The sequence below is a fragment of the Augochlora pura genome, chromosome 6 (genome assembly GCF_028453695.1).
Source record: "Augochlora pura isolate Apur16 chromosome 6, APUR_v2.2.1, whole genome shotgun sequence".
In the NCBI taxonomy this organism is placed as follows: domain Eukaryota; kingdom Metazoa; phylum Arthropoda; class Insecta; order Hymenoptera; family Halictidae; genus Augochlora; species Augochlora pura.
The window spans coordinates 20840409-20861906 of record NC_135777.1 but is presented as its reverse complement, the minus strand read 5'-3'; the positions used below and the strand labels follow the sequence as shown (position 1 = coordinate 20861906).

The 21498-nt window shown below is 44.2% G+C and overlaps 1 protein-coding gene across 2 annotated transcripts in view; it reads right to left on the bottom strand.

Annotated features, from left to right (window-relative positions):
* Nucleotides 1-17134, bottom strand: part of Hil (peptidase hillarin) — a 36067-nt gene extending 18933 nt beyond the window's left edge. The window contains exons 1-2 of one of the 2 annotated variants that reach the window (XM_078182259.1): nucleotides 16272-17134; nucleotides 8112-8598 (exon numbers count right to left, since the gene is read on the bottom strand). In XM_078182259.1, coding sequence (XP_078038385.1) covers nucleotides 8112-8455 — 344 coding nt within the window. In that variant the 5' untranslated portion in view covers nucleotides 8456-8598; nucleotides 16272-17134. The remainder of the gene's footprint in view (nucleotides 1-8111; nucleotides 8599-16271) is intronic. The other variant, XM_078182260.1, reaches the window with a different exon arrangement.
* Nucleotides 17135-21498: the final 4364 nt, after the last annotated feature.

Below are 21498 nucleotides of genomic sequence, written 5' to 3'. Positions count from 1 at the left end.
TGAATTAAACCGTGAATCATGATGCAGCGGTTTCGACGTAACAATTGACTCAACATACGAGAAGACTATTTCACTTTTTGCTGCTCTGCTAAGAATCGCGCAGTTCGTGAAGATAAAGGCTTAGAATCAACCAAGAAATAGAACCGGCCGAATAAAAAGCGTATCACGGTCGTCAAACTGAAATAATCTGTGAACGAAGAATGACGTAAAAGTTGAGCCAAAGAACCGTTCAAAGAAAACCATAATGAATCAAACCGAGAATCGCGCCGCCGCGGTTCCAGCGAAATATTGAGTTCGCAATTAAGCGATTACGGATTTTGTTAATAGATATTCTTAGCACATTCTTTATCTTTCAAAGTAATTAAGTTACATTGTTTTCTTACTGTGTGGACTTTCATTTCCAATTCAGTAAGAAAATTTGTATCGATTAGTTATTTAGTTTCGTTTTTATCACTGTTTGAAGATGGAAGATCAATTATTTCCAAAACATTATTTCCAAACATTATTTCCAAAAAAGCAAGCATCGCGAGCACGATTTTTATGTTATATACAGTATATTAAAATGGAGCCTTGAATGAAAAGCAGCGTCAAAATTGATTTGTCTAATTGATTAAACTTATATTATTAAGCAAAAGAATTGAATTTTCCTTCTCATTTGAAATCCGCAATTGCTTAGTTGGCAACCCGATATAATGGAATCGGCGTTGCTCAACATTGTTACCAAACCGTCGAACACGCAGGTGCATCGCGAAGAAACGACTCCTCGCGACCGTGGCTTCCGGTATTTAATGAAAACGCAACGACTCCACGGAGGCAGAACTGGGTTAGATTTTTAATCGCGCGCGTTCCCGCCTTCCGAATACATTTTCCTCGCGTGCGCCGATGATTCAGTCGTCGATCTTTTATCCGCCGGCCTACGATGATCGTGGAATTGAAGCGCGCGAGTCGGGCGGAATAAAAATCGAACAGAAGGCGTGTACGCGGTCCTGGACTGGTGCGCGCGTGTGCGAGCGCGCACGAGCGCCGCATCGCTTATGAGAATCCTCGGCGTCTCGGTTAAATGAATGTGTTACACCTCTCGCTCGTTCTCTCCCGGGGTTCATTCACTTGCGACGGAGCCTCCGCGCGCCTGTTTCGCCTCTCTTTCCCGGCCGCGTGTGTGTGTGTGTGCGTGCGCGCTCCTTATGTCAGCCCGGAGGCAGCTCGCGAAACCCGGCTGCAAGAAATTCCTCCGGTGCACGCGTAATCCGTGTGCACGCACGCCTTTTGCGCGCGGCTGCGCCACGGAGAAAACGATCCGCGCGCCTGTCGTCTCGTCGCGGCTGCTTTAACGGAGGAGAGCTGCGCGGCCGCTATGTTTTTTCGTTTAGTCGCGCGGAAAAATTGATTAGAATATTCTAATTGAACCGAGGTCAATCGGTGGCCACCTCGGTGACCAGGAGGTAATGCATATGCGACACTTGTCTCGCTACGCGATTTCTTGCGGCGGCGTGTGATACGATTGTGCTGTTACATTCTTTAAATCTGCTAGGCAGTAATTTACATTGTTTAGAGAAAAACTTGAGAATATGGTGCTAAGAGGAGCATTAAAGAATTTTGTATAATGAATTTTATTATTAGAAGGAAGAGGTAATTGCACGATTTGAAGAGTTACGTTTGTAGCAAGCTCAATCTATAGTTTATCCCTCTATGTATATAGTTTTTGATGTGGATACTCTATCCACCAGTTACATATTAATAGTTAGACGGTGGATCATTATAGAAAATAAAAATTGTCTACCCTAATACGCGAAAATAATATACCAGCATCCTTAAAGCTTAAACCTTTTCATCTTTTCACTATTTTGCGTTCCAGCCATATATTTTTGGCTTAAATACATGAAATCTACTATTTGCTAATAACCATCCTCATAAAAAGCTTAAAGACATTTCTCAGAACAACAGTTTTAAAAGAAATTTTCTATCCTTTTATTATGCGTATTTTTCAATAAAAAATATATCTTATTCAATGAACCAAATATTTAAGTTCTCCCGAAGACAAATCGAAGATACAGAAATTAATCAACGGAAATCAACCGGAATGAGAAGTTTTCGATCCCCGATCTAGTTTTATCATAAGAGACGTTACGCCAGCGCGCGTAGCCTCGCGTTGCCGTTACAGTATCCCAGCGACGGTGTACCGTAAACGTAAATGAATCGGAATTTATCGAAGCTGAGTTTCGGTAAGGCACGATTAATCCGGATTAATTAGAAGAACGTGGGTCGTTCGAATCGGGAGAAAGTGCGGGATTAACGGAACCAGATAGCCCGAGAGATTTTGTTACAACGGTCGGACAGCCGAAGAAACAGCGGGGAACGTGTTCGGTTTCGATTAATTCGCGGGCGAAACGGGAGAACGAGACGAGGAGTCGTTATTATTAAGCTGGTTTCACCGTAATTGCGCGCTTCCGACATTGAGCACGAGGTAACCGAAGCGCTTGTTACATAAATCGGAAAAACATCCGGCGCTAAAAGTTGGGAGAAAAGTTTCGTGGATCGCGTGCGCGAGCGCGGCCGCGACGTTACGTAAAACGCGGCTCGCGAGAATTCCGCGCGCGGTTATTGTCGCCATTTTGCCGTCCTTCGGAGTACTCGAACTGGTCTATTAGACGTTCTACGCTTAGTACGATCGATTTAATGTCCTGTCGAACTGAATTCAGACGGGAAATCACAGTTGCAAAGCGGAGTAAATTAAATCGCAGGAACGGATGATATTTAATTGAAGGAACGGATAAAATTAAATTTAAAAAGTGGACAAAATTAAATTTAAAAAGTGGACAAAATTACAAAGCGGACCAATTCAAATACAAAAAGGGATGGAGTGAAATTTTAAAAATGTTCCATGGACCTGTCTATTGGCGCAATTCGTCAAGGAATAAAATTAAGTAATTCAAAATAATCGAATGAAAGTAGGTAATTAAAAAAATTAGATCTAACAGTCCAACCTATTAAATTGATTTAGAGTAATACCGCACACGCGAATGTTGCAAGCTTATCACTAAGAGCAGCGTAAGTCACGTGATATTATATGTACTGTATATTCATTCTTTGATATCGTATAAATAGTAAGTGCTAATAAAATAGAGAAAAACAATGTTCAATTAAGAAATTATTAATCCTTTGGTTTGATGAAACTAAAGCTACTAAAAATTGACTACAAACACTGCAGTTGCAATTAAATTACGAATTCTTTTAATTAACTAACAATGACTACATGCAAACATCACGTTACAAAAAATTCTTTTAAATAACAGGTATATAAAGTAATCATCGAACACTTAGAACATTCCATTTTTTATCCAAAATTCTCTCCCAGCGACCTCAAAAATCGCGAATCGTTGAATTAGAAAATTGGCCAACAAAATCTCGAGTTTTCATCAAGAAATGGTCGCCGCGCACAGAGCATCGTGCTCGAAGCTACGATCCAAACAAGACGTGCTCGATCTCCTTCGACGCGACCCGAAGAAGGATACTCGAGCGCGCGAGCGCGCGCGCACGCGATCCTCGATCCTCGAAACACGCGGTCCGTTCGAATCTCTCCGCGACTCGTTCGCGATATTCCGACGAAATCGGGTCAGCCATTGACATTCTGGGTGAAGAGCAAGTGCGGTTCTCGCGCACAATCGCGGTTGTCTCGACTTTGTCCGGGCGACGTAGCCGGCCAGGATTAAGGCCACAGCGCGAGGCGATGCGTTATGTAACGAAGATGAACGAGGCGAGGAGGCACCACGCCGACACGTATATGGAACACGACCGGAGCGTGTTGTACGTTGGGAATAATTGTCGCTGGCGCGTCCGTGAAAAAATGCCGTGCAACGGCGACCAGCGTAGAAAACTGTCCGAGTTACGTGAGGGACGTGTGAAATTATCGTGGGCACGGCCGGGGACAGCGATTTTCGTGCGAGGCCCTTCCTGGAAGCGAATCGGACGCGCGAGTGAGACCCGAAGGAGTTTCTTTTTAATCGGTCGCTCGTTCGTCTTAATGGGAATTAAATTGGCGTGGACAACACCTACGCGAATTTCTGCGAATTAAAGTTGCGAGGAAGAACTGCAAGAAGCGCGCAGCTTCGTGTTTTTATTCCTGTTTCGCCTTATGGAATTTTGTAGTAGTAGAGAACTGTAGTATTCACTTTAGTAGATAACCATATCGGCCACAGAGTGATTAATCAAAATTATCAGAAGAAATTCTCTTTTCTAAAAAAACGCTGACATTTACCCTTCCTTTTCTTCTAATTAAATTAAATTGCGTATCATTCTATAATAAAAACTGCATCGCATTATCAATGGCATTGCTACATTGCGACATCCAATTTTCAAAACCTTATCAGAATTTAAAAATGAACATACTCTAGCTGATCGGTCTCTGCACAGAGACCATAGATAGACGCCGAGTCTACGACGCTCTTGCAAATCTCCGATCGATCAATCGTTTTATTATACGTTGCACGATAGACCGCGAAGTTCCTGTTCACAGCCGTTCAATTTGCCCTACAAGGAACAAAGGCCGATAAAAGCGGCACGAGGCACCCGAAGAGGTTCGAGCCGCGCGATAAAAGCCGATCGCTTTCGAGCATCGATCATGCAATTAACAGAATCGTAACCGTGCCGAATAGTCCCCGACGTTCGTACTCCACTTAGCCGGCGGTCTGGATTTAACACCGAAGGGAAAGTGGTGAAACCGAACGTGAGTCGATCGACTTTCCGGGCCGCCCGCTCGAACCCCATTAAAATACAGGAAACGTAAAGGAGAGTCGTTCACGTTAATTTCCTACCCGGCCGTAACACGCCGGGCGCCCGTATTCCGGCGATTCCATTAAAAAACAAAAAAAAAGAAACGTAAATAAGGACTGGGACACTGCGCGCGGATAGAATGTTAACGACGCTTAACGTCCGCTTTATCGCGACGTCCGGCCGCTCGTTCCGGCACCGGCCGGTCCCCGATTAAAGAAAATTACAGGCGCTCCGTGAGAATTCTTCATCGGCGATGCCGCGCGACGATATTGTAAACAAAAAGCTTCGCCACCGATCCGTTCCCGCGGCAGAGCGGTGCGGCGTTCCTTCGGCGAAACGCGGGGGGGGGGGGGGGGGGGGGGGGGGGGGGGGGGACTCGTAACCTCTCGAAACGCGGATACCGGTTGCGTACGAATGACCGTGTCCTTGGAATCATTAAGCGGACTCAATGCGGTTAATTGGATGAATGTCGCGATCTAGAGAAGATACGGGTTCCCGCGATCCACCGTGAAACGCGACACTTTTCCCGCTTCGTCGCGCCGGACGGCGATCCTAGGCGAGGAAAAAATCATGCTCGTCGGGGAAAGTTTCTTGTTTCAACTTTTATAGAATCGTTCCTAAGGCTGCTGATTTTCTGCGTCGTTGACAAGAACGATTAACCCCTTTGCCGTACCATTTTCTTTACAATTACTATGATTAGAATTTTGTCCACCGTACTAAATTCTTCTAGGAAAAAGGAATATTATATATATTATCTGCTTATATTTACTTTAATATTTAAATTTTGCTGACTAGAGAGTATTATTTAAATTTTGCTAACAAGAGTGTAATATTTAAATTTTGCTAGCAAGAGTGTAATATTTAAATTTTGCTAACAAGAGTGTAATATTTAAATTTTGCTAACAAGAGAGTAATATTTAAATTTTGCTAACAAGAGAGTAATATTTAATTCCAGTTTAAAGGAACCTCCATTTTGAGTCCAACTCGTTAGAGTACAGCAAAGGGGTTAAAAAAACTACAAAGGCATTAGAAGAATTTAAGGGTAGTTTCACATTATTCTCAACTTGTTATGATCATTAAAACGGAAGATATTCTCAAATTCTTTGCAATTAAAGTGAGTTAACTCTTTTAAAATACCTAAAACCAATTGTATTAACTATATCCTTAACCCTTTGCCCTATAATATAATAAAGATTTCGAACAGAATCCATTAAACATAGATATAGTTTCTATGTTTTAAATACAAATAAAATCCTGTTCCTCTGTCATCAATATTTAAACATGAAAACAAAAATTGTCATACAAAGAAATAAATTATCTATTGAATTTATCTGTGACAAATAAGTGTTAATTAACGCAACAGGGAAAGAAACAGTGATGCAAGAAATTGAAGACGATAGTCACTGCGAACTTTATTGTACTAATTACCTCATTTAAGAGATATCAAAGAACGTTTAACTAGAATCGCCGTCGATTCAACTATTCTCAGGCCACTTTGGAACAATTTCGAGGTCGGTGGAATTACAAAAGAGAAACGAGGAGACAATGGCGAGTAATATCTGGACTTTTTCAGTCACGCTTCCTTATGATTGTTGCCTCCCATTATCGAGCATCCCGTATTCAGGATATACGCGAGACGCAACGCATCGCGCGGCTTCAGTCAATGGTGGATTCTGCTTTCCAAGCTTTCCATCGCAGCCGCGATGCCGAGATACAACGGTATCAAAGGATCATTGTGTTAAGCAGATAACACGTTCGGATAAGCGTAACGGGGGAAAGGGTTCGGATTAGTTTGCAAGTACGTCTTAGGCGCCTGTTACGATCGTAGAAATGAAGGATTTCGACAGCGAAAGGATGCAGATGAAGAATCTGGTTTCCTGTTTAGGGAACAGCCGATGACCTTATGGGAAATCGCGTATGGGTCAATTGATATTTAGTGCAATGAACAGGTTGTTGAAACGAGTATTCTCGATCTTGACATTTACTCCAGGCTGAAGGTCTTGAAAAATTAGAAGCTTGATAATTTCAGATAACGAAGAAGACGAATTACAATTTTGTAATTATAATAATATTTTTAGTAGATTTAATATCGTACCACTTAGTAAGAAAATAACCCTAGTGTTACCAGATTAATTTTAATAATCGTAATCTTTTACGAGAATCCACCGAGTTTATTTATTTTTATTCACCTTTTAAATAGAATTCTCAATTTAACTAACACATATACTATTGTCGATAATTTTAATAAAATCTAAAAATCAACTATGTAATGTTATCAGAAGTTATGACTTAAAAGACTCGGAATAGAAAACTTAAACTAACCTTAAAATTCAAAATGGAAACTAAAAAGTTTGGACCTGGTCTCATTGATAAAAAAATCTACTACCACGTAAACTCCATAATACGCATCGATGGCAAAACTGGCAACAACAATGCAGTCTTTAGAAACAGATAGTTTCCATCGTGGTGCCCTCAGAGCTGAATCTTTTTAGCTCTCGCCGGTACCTTGCTCTACGTGCAACTCACGATGCTGAACACAATGCGCCCATTATTGGCCGTTATTGATCAGTAAACTGACCGAGTCATCACTTACCATTATTTCAATCCGGGAATTAACATTCTGTTACTCTGCCAGACGTTCTATTACGGAATAAGCCATGGTCAAAGTACCCATTGTGAAACGCTTTTCAGAAGATATAATATTATCATCGACTTTATTGCAAATGAAAAATGTTATTGTTGCATATCTATAACAGCGTTCGATGAATCGATGTTTTTGGACAACGTGACGAACTTCGAAATATTTATTCGATATGAGCAAAAAATAATACGAGTATTATTATGGAACACCGTTTTATGTCCCCAATTTGAAACAGGCATTTGAAATGCTTTAAAGTGTGCAATATACAATAGCAGAAAAAGATATAGCGTACTTTATGGTACAGTATGTTATCTTATCTAGACACACCCGTATACGAATAGACATTCTCTTTACAGCTGATTGTTAGATAACAATTTTTGCGTGAGTGAATTTACAAAATATAATTTTGAAAGATGTGGATAGAATTTTGATATTCATATGCTGTATATCTATTTTGAACTATATCATTTGTGCTACTGTAAAAAATGATTGGAGTTTTATAATAGGTACTTCCACATCATCAGCAACGAGATCAAACAGCATCCAAGGTATCCACGTTTCCCGTAATAAACCGCAGTCTAACGACACGCCGCGCGTTCCAAGAACGTCTTCCAGGAACGCGTCTTCCTGCAAGACGTTCAACGCGTTTCTGGCGAGTCGCGGTATTAATCTAGAAAATAAGTGACCAAAGGCTCCTTACCAAGGTGGATAGAGCCCGCGCGGTGACGCACCGCCGGCTCTGATCTGCTCGTTGACGTAACCGCTCCTGGGCACGTTCAGGGCGCTGCGTATGCCCACGCTGGACCCGTCCAAGGTGCCCGGCCCCGGTTTGGGCACATGGCTGCTGCAGTAGACCTCCTTGTCGTTGATCGTGTGCTGGTTGTTGTAGTAGGTCTTCAGGGTCAGCTTCGTGCCGCAGATCGCGCACTTGAAGCATCCCGCGTGGAAGAACGTGAAGTCCTTCAGTGGGCCGACCCTGTCCACCTGGTAGACGGTCTGGGCGCACCTCAGGCACGTGCTCTCGTAGAAGTTCGGCCGATACATGATTCACGGGCGACCAGGATCCTCGTGGTAGCTGTCTTCGGTATCTCTCTCTCTATCTCTCTTTTTCTCGCTCTCGTTCTGGCTGGCTGGTTCTCTGTCGTCAGTCCGTGCTGCAGCTCGCTCTGGTAGCCACCAGCTGCGACCTTGGCAGGCAAACAGCAACGAGTCAGGGTACAGTCGCGGATACGCCGGGTGAAATTGCTCGCCTCTCCGCGAGGGAAAAAGGCGAGTGGTTCGGAGAGAGAAAGAAATAGCGAGAAAGAAAGAGAAAGACAGAGATAGAAAGAGAAAGAGAAAGAGAGGGGGGGAAGGAAGCGAGAGAAAGAGAGATCGGTAATCACTGGAGGGAACGCGCCGGAGACCCACCGGATCGGGCTCGTAAATTTTTAGCGCGTCCAGACCGCTCGCAGCCGCGATTGAGATAGAATGCGGGTTGCGGCGGGTACGGCCGGGTGTTAAGGATGCGTGCGTGTGTGTGTGTGTGTGTGCGGCCAAGTGCGCCGGGAATGCGTTAGAAAGTGACCCGACCACGGGGGCGGCGGGTATTGCGGTGGCAATGAGGATCGCCGATCGCGAGGCTGATTGATGCGCCGATCGCGAGATCGATTCCCCGCAGTTTCCACGGACGCGACAAAATCGACGCGGTTTCGCCGTGTCCATTGCAATAACAAAAAGACCCATGCTGGAAACTGGGCCCCCGAGGAATGGCAAGGGAGATCTATTTTTTCCATCGTTTGCGAATTGTACTTCATCGTTTAGAAGTACTGAGGCGACCAGCAGATTTAAATAAAATTATCTATTAAAATAATTACCTAGACTAAGGGTCTTTATTGCAAAGTAAAAGTAGTTTGCATTGTTTGCAAGAAACAGAAGTCAATTTCCTTTCTCCTTTAATGACTTTAATACGTGGAAAGTATATTGATAGTTAGTTTTACTTATTTTTTTTCCCATAAGTGCAAGAAATGCACGGTCTACTATATACTCTTCAGTTTCTTAGTAATCGTCACAGTTTTTAGACTGTGAAGAATTAGTTCTGCTGTTTATATTCGATTCATTCCACGAATTCAATGCAGAAACTGTTTTGATCTGATGGCTATAAAAATGCTCAGGCTCTTTTTAAATACAGACACAGATAGTAGACGTTTGTAATTAACATCTTCGCAGCATTATAAAGGTTAGTTGTGTTAACCCTATGCACTCGAGTGGCGACTCTGCGGCGTAATTAAAACTGTTGCGATACATTGTAAAATTATTTGTATAGATATTGCCAAAGCTTAGATCTGAAGAATTGTTGAAAGTTTAACTGTTACATGAGTCACTCAATATCATAAGCATAGAATGAATTTTGTTTTATAAAATGGAAATACTAGAAGCCAGAAATATTATTTTAGATTTGTATTTAAAATGGCTTCGAGTGTAAAGGGTTAATAGCGACTACTAACCCTTGACTAATAAATCTACTTATAAGATATTTTTATAAAGACATCCTGTAAATGTTCAAACAATTCTGGACAGTACTGTGTACGCGCCACTTTGTTCGTCCAGTTATGCACGTGCGAACTGAATTATAAAACTATGCTTCATTGAGGATTCGACCTACAGCCGCCACACGTTCGTTTCTCATTGGTATACAGTAAAAAGAGGGACTCGCATCGCAATCGACGGTTCCAGGTGGCCTATTTAAAAGACACGTGGGTAACGAATAACGAAATTATCCGAGAAACGTCTGAATTACATTTTGCAACAATCACCGGGTGACCTAGCTCCGCGGCGTTCGCTCCAAAAGCATTAAAAGCTCGGCGTAACGAAGCGCTCTAGATTGCAAGATTAACTTAATACGAACATTAAAGTACGATCCTCCAAACAGGCTCTTTTCAGCGACTGCGCCGCGGTCGTCGGAAGAGCGAAAAAAAAATCGAGAGAGATATGAAGCCGCAGAGAGAGAGAGAGAGAGAGAGGAAAAAAGAGAGAGAGAAAGAGAGAGGGAATTAAATCTAGCCTTTGCATCGGAATCAAGTCACCGAATAATCCTCTTGAGGAGTTTTCGTGGCAAGCTCGATTAGACTCCGCGGAGCGCGGAGCTAGTCCGACTTTGATGTCTCTCTTCCGCGATAAAACGCGGATCCGTGGAGGGAAAGAAAAAAAGAAGAGCGTTTCACAAGTTCAACGATACAGCCCGGCTGAAACGTGTGCTTTAATTGGCCGGGGTAATTACCGCGATGCAAAACGCGCGCCCGCGCGCGAATCAGACCGAGTCCGTTTCCTAACTCTCAATAATTACCCCTCGCAGGATGTCTGGGAAAGAGGGAAAGAGGAAAAAGAAACGCGCTCGCTCGCTCGCCTGCGCGTGCGCGCGCGTGCGATCCGACCGATAACAAAATGCATTGGCGTTATTAAAAACGACCCGGCCGCCAACACTTTCCTGCCGGCCGGGCTGTTGCAACGGATCTACCCGTTGCCAATACTTTTCAACAGTGGGCGAATGGTAATTGCGACAGATTTCGCGGGGCCCGGTCGACGCCTGTAACACTCGCTCGTCGCGGATTTTACCGGTGTGCGCGAATCAACCGTGCGTCCTCGTTAATACCTCTCTCTCACCGCGCCGCCACCGTCGACGTGTCTGTTTCCCTCTTTTGTTGCCGATTCTTCATTAACTCTGCCTCTGACGCGTGGGGGATGTTCATCATTATTCTATTGGCTGCCACTACTGTGAAATGATCTGTACTCTTTTTACCTCTTTGTTAGGCATGCCAAGGTCCGCGCAGCTTTTTCATTCATTGTTCGATACGACGATTTTACTGACACGCATACGTCTGTGACGAGATAATTTGCTCATGTAAAAGAATTAACATTTATATTATATTATATCTCTTTTTAATTTCATTACGGTCCATAGAAAAGTAAGAATATTCAATTCGAATTTGATTAAACGAAATTTTTGAAGGTGTGGCATTAAGATAATTAGAAAAATTAGAGAAAAGCATAAAACACGCAGTCTTCGGTAATAAGAGGTGGAACGATGGATGAAGATAGCCGAGTTAAAACCATTCATAGTATCCCTTCGATCGCGATTATTCGGCGAACCTCTCGCGAATGATTGCGTAAGAGGCGGCGCGAACGGGGACGAAAAAAAAACGTATCATCGTTCGTTGTTCGAGTAGTCGAGCGTCACGCGAAAACTTTCTAAATGATCCATGACTCATTTTTTTTTCAGAAATTATTACTTCGGTTTCACCGTTACAAGACCGATCGGAGGTTTCCCTTTTCTTTCCGCGACGACGAACGCCGCGGCTACGAATCCTTCCCTCCCGCGGCCAACGATACCCACAATACCCGGGGTTACGTCACACCGTTAGCGACCATGCACAACAATACCATAATAAACACGGGATTGTCCCTCTCACGCATCAACGAATCGCGTTCCTTTTTTCGCTCTCTCTCTCTCTCTCTCTCTCTCTCTCTCTCTCTCTCTCTTTTACTCTATATCTTCCTGTCTCTCTTTTACTCTATCCATCTTTCTCTCTCTTTCTCTTTCGTTTTCACTGTTCGGTGTCTGTCCCCGTCGTCGGACACGCACTGATTCCTTTTTTTCTCTCTTTACCCGGCTGGTGCAATGGGTTCCGAAGCGACGATTTCCATCGGCGGTGCCACGACAAACTCCGCGGCGGTGAAAGAAACGCGCGCGGAAAGTTCTTCTTCCGGAGAACGAGCACGCGCCGTCGTACCAGGTGAAAGCATTTCATTTGCAACGCGATCGTTCCGTCGATGACCGAACACCTTCGCGCCATTGCCGCGATACAGATGTTTAAACAACGCAAAACTTGCAAGCTTTGTTTCTGTTGATATTGCGATAATTATTTGGAAATTATGTGTACGATTATTATTTGAAAATGATGTCTATAATAAATTATTTGGAAATGATGTCTAGAATAAATTATTTGAAAATTATGTCTACGATTATTATTTGAAAATGATGTCTATAATAAATTATTTGAAAATTATGTCTATAATAAATTATTTGGGAATGATGTCTATAATAAATTATTTGAAAATGATGTCCACGACAATTATTTGAAAATGATGTCCACGACAATGTTTGCTTGAAAATTTAACCGTTACCTCCGTTTGTGTTGCAAAGTGTATTTATTTCAAAGATAAGATTGTATATAGAACACATTTCGTTAATTCAGTGTACGAAGCGAAAATAGGGGAAGAATTATCGCAGGATCTTTTGTGCAATCATTGCACGGGGTGTATGTGGGAGGTAATCAATTCAGATCTAGATAATTCATTCAGAACCAGCTCTTACAACAAGATATTAAATTAAATGGCTGCAAATGGGTACGTGTCTAACGTGAATAACGTGTCTAGCTCGTGAAGGTGTTACAGATGTAGTATCGATATAAGTGCAACATGGACTAGAATATCTTTCTTTCAATATCCTAAGTCCTCCTTTTACAGATTTAGAACGCAAAAATTAAATCGTCTATTACTTGCAATCGTCTACAATAGAATATTAATTATATTTAAAAAGGATTTCGCTTCCGGTAAAAATAATACAAAATTTTACTAGATTTAATATTAATGTTAATTTTTGCGAAATGTGTGTGAGAAGCAGCACAAAAACCGACAGTCTAATCATGATTAAAATATATTGTCCAGTGTTATATTTCTCCTTAATTAACTCTTTGCGATGGAATAGTATCGCTAATAATGACCATGCCACGTTTCAAAGTAATTTTTACGAAATTTATTTGTATTTAGAAAATTGTTAAAAGCAGTTATCTGTTACTCGAGTCACAAAATACAATACCATAACAAACGAAATACTCTATGTTATATAAAATGGAAACGCTGTATAGCTGAACAAATGTCCTGGATTTTCAGTTGAAATAGTTCTGTAAATGGTTAAATGAGGTAGCGATTCATCCTGAATCCGCGTCAAGATCTACGACTCTGGAACAGTACCTCGTCCCCTAGAAATCGTGTTCCGACACTAGGAAGAGCCTCAGAAAATTCCGCGGTAGCAGATGCGAAGTAAAAAGCCGAACCCGAGCGAATGACTTTCAAATTTAAGCAAAACTGGCATGGCGACGGCGACGGTTCCCCGTGAGCGACATCAAGGGGGTCGCAGCTTACCCGGAAGTTGTAGCCAGCGAACAGCCAGCCTTTATACGGGGCCACGGCTGTTCATTCACGTGGTGTATTCGTCGGGCTAACGAAGAAACGGGCTCGATCGATTCCTTGTCCCACGCTCGACGTGCGCGGCGATCGTGCGAGAGCCTCTGCCCGTAAATCCGCGTCGGTGTTGCTGTCCGACACGGCGGCAAACCGGGACCGGCAAACCGAAATTTCTCCGCAGCTTTCGTTGCGCGCGCGGCGGCGGCGGCGACGGCCTGTCCGGTAATTACGCGGAGATTTCGTCGCTTGTAAATAAACCGGCGAGAGCCAGGTCGTTGCATTTTAATCGCGTCGCGCGCGTTACGCAACCGCTCGAAAGAGGAAATCGTAATGGTCCCCCGTAAAACGCGACACTTCCAATTACGGTCCCGTCCGTCGATTTTCATTCATCGGGCGGCGCGCGCGTGGCCATCACGGCCGTTGGACGCGATCCACACGGTTTCAACGAGCCACGGTAACAGGATATTTTGCGCGTTTCCCCACCAACGCTAGCTATCATTCGAGGCTCGGCCGTGGCCATAGAAGTGCTACGAAACTGTGGAACGTAGTCCTAGTTTGTCCGTCTCTTCGAGCTCGGACAACTGTTCTTTCCTCGTCGTTCGGTGGCCAATGCGTCATTCAATCATTCGACGAAATACTGTATTTATTTTTGGATTTCGCCATTCTCATAATACGTGCACGAATGACGAATTATATTTCTATTTAATGTAATTAATTTAATTTCCTATGAAACTGTCTCTATAACTTCAACAATTTTAATAGACAAATATATTCGATATTTAGTTCCATTTATCGTCGCATTGTTGTTAATTGTCCACGGATCTTTATGCGCAATAAAAATCTAGTGAATTATAAGAAATGATAAATAAATGATCTCTTATTTCTTTTCCCGATAATTTCAAAAATCGAGTAAATGTAGAGCTGTTCTTTAAATTAATCTATTGTCTTAATTGCCTCCTAGTTCATCTAACCATTTCTGTCACAAATGCATAAAAATCCACAATCTAGTAATTAGTATTATTAGTATCTTTTCTGTTCGGAATTTATTTCTGAATTCCATTCTGTTCGTTCACCTTGCTTGCTTTTTCGTCTTTCATTGCTTAATTTCAGGTTCTTTAATATACCTTACTGTTCGTTGTATATTCGAGTTTAACCACTTGGTTGCGTCGATGTATTGTGAAGATTAATTTTTTTACGCATTTTATCCATCATACTGAATGTAGGTTTTTTGATAATTGTTCTAGAATTATCCTAAAGTGTGCGAGATTTGTGGTTATGTTACCATAAGCATTTTGACATAAATCGTAGAAGAAATATTTTTATTGTAAGATATAAAGATGCTATTTCCTTATGACTTGTAGAGTAACTGGTTAAGCACTTAGTGCAACAATTTCGTATCACCTCCTACTAGCCTCTATACTCAAGTGTTTCGAATTTTACATAACCTTGCGAGCCATTCAATATTTCAATTCGCCAGGGATTCGGTAAACTGTTTTCCAAACTGGTTACATGAAATTTCGCTTCGCGTGAAAACTAAAAAATAAACACGATACTTTTTACATTATTAGGAGGACGATCCCAATATTCCTGACGAATAGCAGACCGTACGAATCGCCGATCATCCGACAGCATCGAAGCTAGACAACGCGTCGAAGACGGACAATGGTACGTCGAAAATCGACGGCGTCACGCACGTGAAAATTATTTATCGCATTCCACCGGCCGTTTATCACTGGATAATGCCCGCTCGAATACCGGTGTCCTCATTCTGGCCCACCTTCTCCTAGGTATTTACGCTGGCCGCGCTCGCGCTCGCGCGCGCGAGAGCCCTCGGTCCGCTCACGAGGAGAGACAGCCGCACAAAGACAGACAGGCACACAAACACGCGCGCGCGCGCGCGTGCAACTACGTAACTCCTTGTACGCGCGTCAAAGAAACGAGAAACTTTATTGAGGTGAATCGGAGAGTACGTGGACGCAACGAGGCTGGAGTTCTCGGGCCTGGCGCGGCGTTTCTCTCTCTCTCTTTCTCTCTCTCTCTCTCTCTCCCCCCCGGTGTCCGCGCGCAACAGGTTAACGGCATCATTGTTCGCGGGCAGAACAAGGCGTGTTCCCGCGTTTGCGACAGTTTGTCTTGTTACTTAACGCGCGAAAGTACCGGTGAATAGCTGGCATTCCATTGAACGGGCTCCGGCTCGGATCGGGATCGGCTCGGTTCGGCTCGGTTCGGATCGAATGGGAAATATCGGATCGGATCGGATCGGATCGGCGCGGGGCCCCCGAGCTGCTCCGCGTTGGTACACGTCGTCGTCGTCGTCGCACGGTGTGCCGCGAGATCCGGAGATTTGAATTATTCTCGGCGTGCCGTGCACCGGGGAACCAGTTCCCCGAGGCGCATCAGATTTGTCAAACACGTGTACCGTTCCGGAACACGGAATAAATCTTCCCCCATCCCTGGTGGATCCGACGCGGTATTCTTCGGTATCACACAGGTAGACGGAATACTTGAGAGAATTCATCTAAGATGGAATATCGCCGGAAAGAGGAAACAATTGTAGAGGTTTCGAGACAATTCGAGATAATTGGAGCAGCGAATAAGGTCGAGAGCCTCGTTTACCGATATGTTATATACTCACGTCCTCATACTCGTTCGTCCAGCGTGGTCCACGAGATACCTCGACGCCTCGCTCCGGACATCTCTCCGCGGACGTTCGCGGATGTTCTCGTCCCAGTCAGGATTTCCTCGCAGTCCCACGGTCCGACACGATTTACTTTCTACCGACGGGTCGTGCCAGGGCTATGGGATACCACGGGCACTTGGTAAAATCCGCGCACGATGTCACGGACAGGCTCTGTCCTCTGTCTCTCTCTCTCTCTCTCTCTCTCTCTCTCTCTCTCTCTCTCTCTCTCTCTCTCCTTTTCTCTCGCCCCGTCTCGCCCCGGTCCTCCTCCTCTCTTTCGCTCGCTCGCTCTTCCGGACACGGCCGCACCGAGCATTGAAATCACCAGAGGCCGAGGATCGCCGCGGGACCAGTGCCGCGGCGCGTGAACGCGCGCACCGTGTGACGCGGACAAGGGGAACAGCGGCGGTTTTCTAGGAACAGATCCACCTGCCAGGTATCCGCGCGAACGTGTGTATCGGCTCCCCGAGCCGTGCCTGTTACAGCAGCCAACAGCGAGGCTTGCGATTCCCCAGCGCTCGCGCTCGCGCGCGCGCCCGCAGCCGCCGCGTTTTCGTCCGATCGAGCACGGGATCGCGGAGCGTTTCGACGCGGTTTCACACGACACCAAGGCGGAACCGAGTGCCTCTCTACCGGTCGCGTTCCACGAGCGTTTCCCTGCAGCACCCGACTTTTCCGTGTGTCCGCCGGCTGGAACTGGGTTCTCGGCACCAACCGAGGCGGCCGCGCGAGTGCTCGAACCTGAATATCGCCACCTGCTTCCGTCGACGTTCCGGGAAGGTCTGAGGTGAGAGGGACGGCCATTTTGAGGGACCGTGCTGGCTCTCAGGTGGCGCTATGGTTGGAGAACCCAGTGCCACGGGCCTGGGTATTTACCTCTTTCACGTCCGCTCACCTGGCCAGTCTCTGTCTTTGTCACCTGTGCCGCCGATGGTAGTTGACGGCATTTGCCGCCGCGATTTCATAGAAATTTAGCGGACGAGCCGGCGGGCTTTTCCTTTTTAGAGACGCGTGTCCGGGGATCGGTCGTCGTCGCCGGTCCCGCCGCGGGTTTCATCGAGGATCGGCTCCTCGGGTCCTGCCGGTTTCTTGGCCCCGTTGCCCGGCGGAACGCGGTCCCGATTCACTACTTTCATTCGAGCGGCTGATCGATACGTGATGGGAAAAAAGAAAGCGGAGCTCGCCGAGATTGGTGGCCACCGTTTTAGGATATGCTCGGCGCGGATCACTTTTAAATTTCTGCGTAAGCCGCCTCTGCTCCCGGCTGCCGCTGCCGCGTACACGATCTTCTATCCCTTTTAGTTTTAACCAGTTGGCTGTCGCAATCTCTTTGAAAAAAAACGTGTGCAAGTTTCCTTAATTATACCGTATACATTTCATTTCCTTCGCATTTCGTTTAAATACGACTATTTTATGAAATATATATATTTTTAATTGAGAACATCAAAGTGTGTGTTTTTCCTAACCGCTTACCTGTTTTTCACGGTATATTCCACATGCAGGAACGTTAACGTTCTATGACGGCAACGTTCTCTGTTACTCGCCAATAATGGCTAACTGGTTAGTCGCCGATCGGAAGAGCCGCGGATTTTTTAATAGCCGTGATGTCACCTGTATTCAAACGCTAGAGAAGAGAAAGATAGCGCGAGGAATCTGGAAAGCAACGACGACACTTTTGGAGAAAACGCTCAAGAAAGTGGTACGTGTACGATATGGCTGGAGGATGTACGATCTTCGAGTGCATCTTTCTACGTGGATGCACTTCTGAAGTAGAAAGAACATTTTCCGACTGCAAAGCAAATTTTTTATAAATTCGATAAAAGTTCGATAGAAAAATATCTGAGAAAAATGATTATTGTATTTAATTAGTAAAGAGAGTCGGTGCAAAGTTGTCTCGTTTTTGAATTCGTTAGGATATTAAAAAACTTATTGGTTCAGTATTTTTATAATACTTTACTATAATTAGAATTTTATATTTAATTTTTGATTCCTACTTAAAGGAACGGATAAATATTCATACCTAACAGCTAATTACAAAAAATCTCCTTCACGAGTCTAATTCGTTTAAAGTGCAGCAATTTCAAAACTACCAAAGAAATATTAAAAAACAATTGTTCATTCTAAACATTAAAAAAGCGTCTTTTACTCATGAAAAGAAGAAACTAATATTCGAACGAGCCAATATATTGCAACCCAAAACTATATATTCATACGCGAATCGATTTCACGGTTCCGCATATTCGCGGTCTGGTTTTTCGCGTCCATTATCCGGCAACAGTGAAATTTCCGCAAGTAAACTATAATTCCGGGAACGAGCCGCAACAGAAGCGGGAGTCGTCTGTTTTACAAGGGAACCGCTCGTTGCCGGGTATTCATCTCGTTGAAAACCGTTCGAAGCTAATCTCGTTAAACTAACCGCCCTGGCTAAATGCTGTTTATCCTATTCCGAATGCCGAAACAGTTTCACATGTCTGAGCGGTAAATTCCGGCAACTCCCGGCAAGGCGGGTTCATTACATTAATGACCGACATTACGGGAACTAGAAGCTAGAAGAGAATCCCCCCTCCCCCCGTTCCGCGTTTCGTCCGCCGGTTTTTTACCGGGCGTTCGTCAACAATGAATAATCGAGGGGATTGCTAATTACAACGGTGCCGGGCCAGGTAAAAATGCGACGGTTTAACGAGCTGTACAACCGTAACGACGGCGCGGATCCGTAGCTCCGTCAACCTGCTCGCGCGCCTGCTTTTCACCGGGCGTACCGTGATTATCAGTCACCGATATCTCGAATGAGATCATTCGACCGGGAGAGCGTGCACGGGCGGCGATCTGTGCCGTAGGTGTGCGGATGTTTTTTCGCGCGGATGAAAAGCAGGTTGCCACGGTAACCGCGTGTCCCGATAAATTATTTAAATGAATTGTTGAGATACGCGCGGAGAGACCGCGCCGCGCCGCGCCGGCGGCGGCTGCTGCATTCCGTAACCGGGCAGCACGGTGTATACGGCACTCTCGATTTAGTAAATCGCGGCGATCCGTTCCTTCTGCGCCCGCGCCCGCGACGGAGGAAAAAATAAATATGGCTGAACGCCGCGGCTGAGAAGTCAAAGTTTTCGCATGGAGTGGCCGGGGCATGCTCGGGCGCGAGGTGGCCCACGCGTGCATGCGAATGCTTCGGCGCGCACGTGGGAAGCGAGCTGGTAAGCGGTGATGCAACCTGGATATAATACAGATGCAAATATAAAGTCGCGGCAACCGCTCGCATATAATTACACCTTGCTGGATTTAGTTTTACGACTGCGCGACTTCCAGGCCGGAATGGTTCACTGTTCTGGCATCTCCGTGACTTTTTTCCCCCCTCCGCTTCATTTTCCCTTCGCCAATAAAGGAATCTCCGTCGCGCGACCGACGAGAACAATTCTTACTTTCGTTCGACGACCGTTGTTCTGTGTTTATGAACGGCGCCTCGTGGGCGGGCCGATCGCTGTTTAAATGGAACTCGAAGCAACGGTTACGGAGATTTCAGCGGCGGAAGGTGTCGTAAAATGGATCCGCGTGGATCATCGCGAGGTCGATTCGGAGCTGCGCTCTTTCGCGGCCTTGTCCCGATCGTCAGTTCCTAGTCGGTTTCCTTTTTGACGCGTTTCTATGAAATCGACGTTGATCCTTTTATTGTACTCTATACAGATAATAACATGAATTGTTAACTTACTCGTTAACCCTTGCGTGCTTAAAGGAGGGTCAGAAATGTCTACAGAATTTTAAATATGTATTTTTATTCTTTCTTATAAAATTTGTATATTTTAGCTTTGGAGATAGCTATGTGTATTATTTAACATTATTGCATTTAATAGTATTTAATAAAAAAATATTATTTCTATTCTATCTAATACCATAAACACCTTAGGATTAATATAACATGGAAAAGAAAAATTGTAAGTCAAGACCCAAACTCCAAGTCTAGTCTCTGCAGCTGCATTCTTCATTCAGAATATAGGTAAATCAGGTAAGTATGCATAAGATATAATCTATAAACAATTACGATCGATGTAGGCGTCGCCATCGGTCCCCACCATCAATTATCAACAGCGGAACGGTGGGCGGATCGCGGTTAGGATGAATTGGACCTAGTGAAGACGCCAGAGAGAAGAAACGAGGTCGATGATGGCCCCTTACATAACTCGCTGGAGGGTCCACGAATATTGAAACGGTGTCATCGATAATAATAGGAACCACATAATTAATCGGCAAACCAGCCATTCGAACGAAATCGTCGAATAAAAGGCTAAAATCTACAAAAGCCGAACACGCCCAAGTAAACACAGAGTCTTTAGAGCGGCTCGCCAGCGATCGGTAAACTTTCTCGAAAAAGGATTAACACATTGACGACAGCAGTCACATACATATGACTTCAGAGAATTTTGAATCACAATAATTAATTCGTCACGGTTTTGTTAACACTGTATCCTGATTCAATTATTAAGAAAATTTATATTATTTATATTATTATTACTATTATTATATTTATCATAATTATGTTAATTATACTATTAACAATTCTACTGCGTTGTCTATCATATGAGGATAACAGAATTACTTAAACCATAACATAACCTTCAAAAATTCATTTCTGTGCCAAGCCATTATAATTTTTTAATTTTATTTAAAATTCACAGAGGAATAAGAATATTGAGAAAGTAATTGATTACCATACAGCTTAGCTTTCTAACTTTAATTTGTTTAAATAAAATATTTTTCTGACTCTGCTATGCGGAATCAAAAATTGGGTGCATCAAGAAACTGATGCTGTATAATTTCCTTAAAAATTCGATTAAGGTAACCGCGATATAATTTCGATTTTAAATTATAATTCGTTTAAATAAAATATCTTACATATACCTGAATAAAATAATTTGTATACATCTATGAAATAATACATCGTTTCCGAGATTATCGGCGCGGCCGTCGACTCGTTACGATCGACCGATCAAAGGAGGAAGGAAGGAGCCGTCGACAACTATATCGTTCCGTTCAAAAGACAAGAGGGCGTCCGGCCGGTACGGCGAGAGCAGTGCCAGAGCTCTAGCATGTTAGCGGCCCCGCGTCCCGATATATTTACGCGAACGGGGAGACTTCGGTAAAACGGTGGCACCGGTCCAGCAGCCACGCTACGGAAATAGATTTCGGC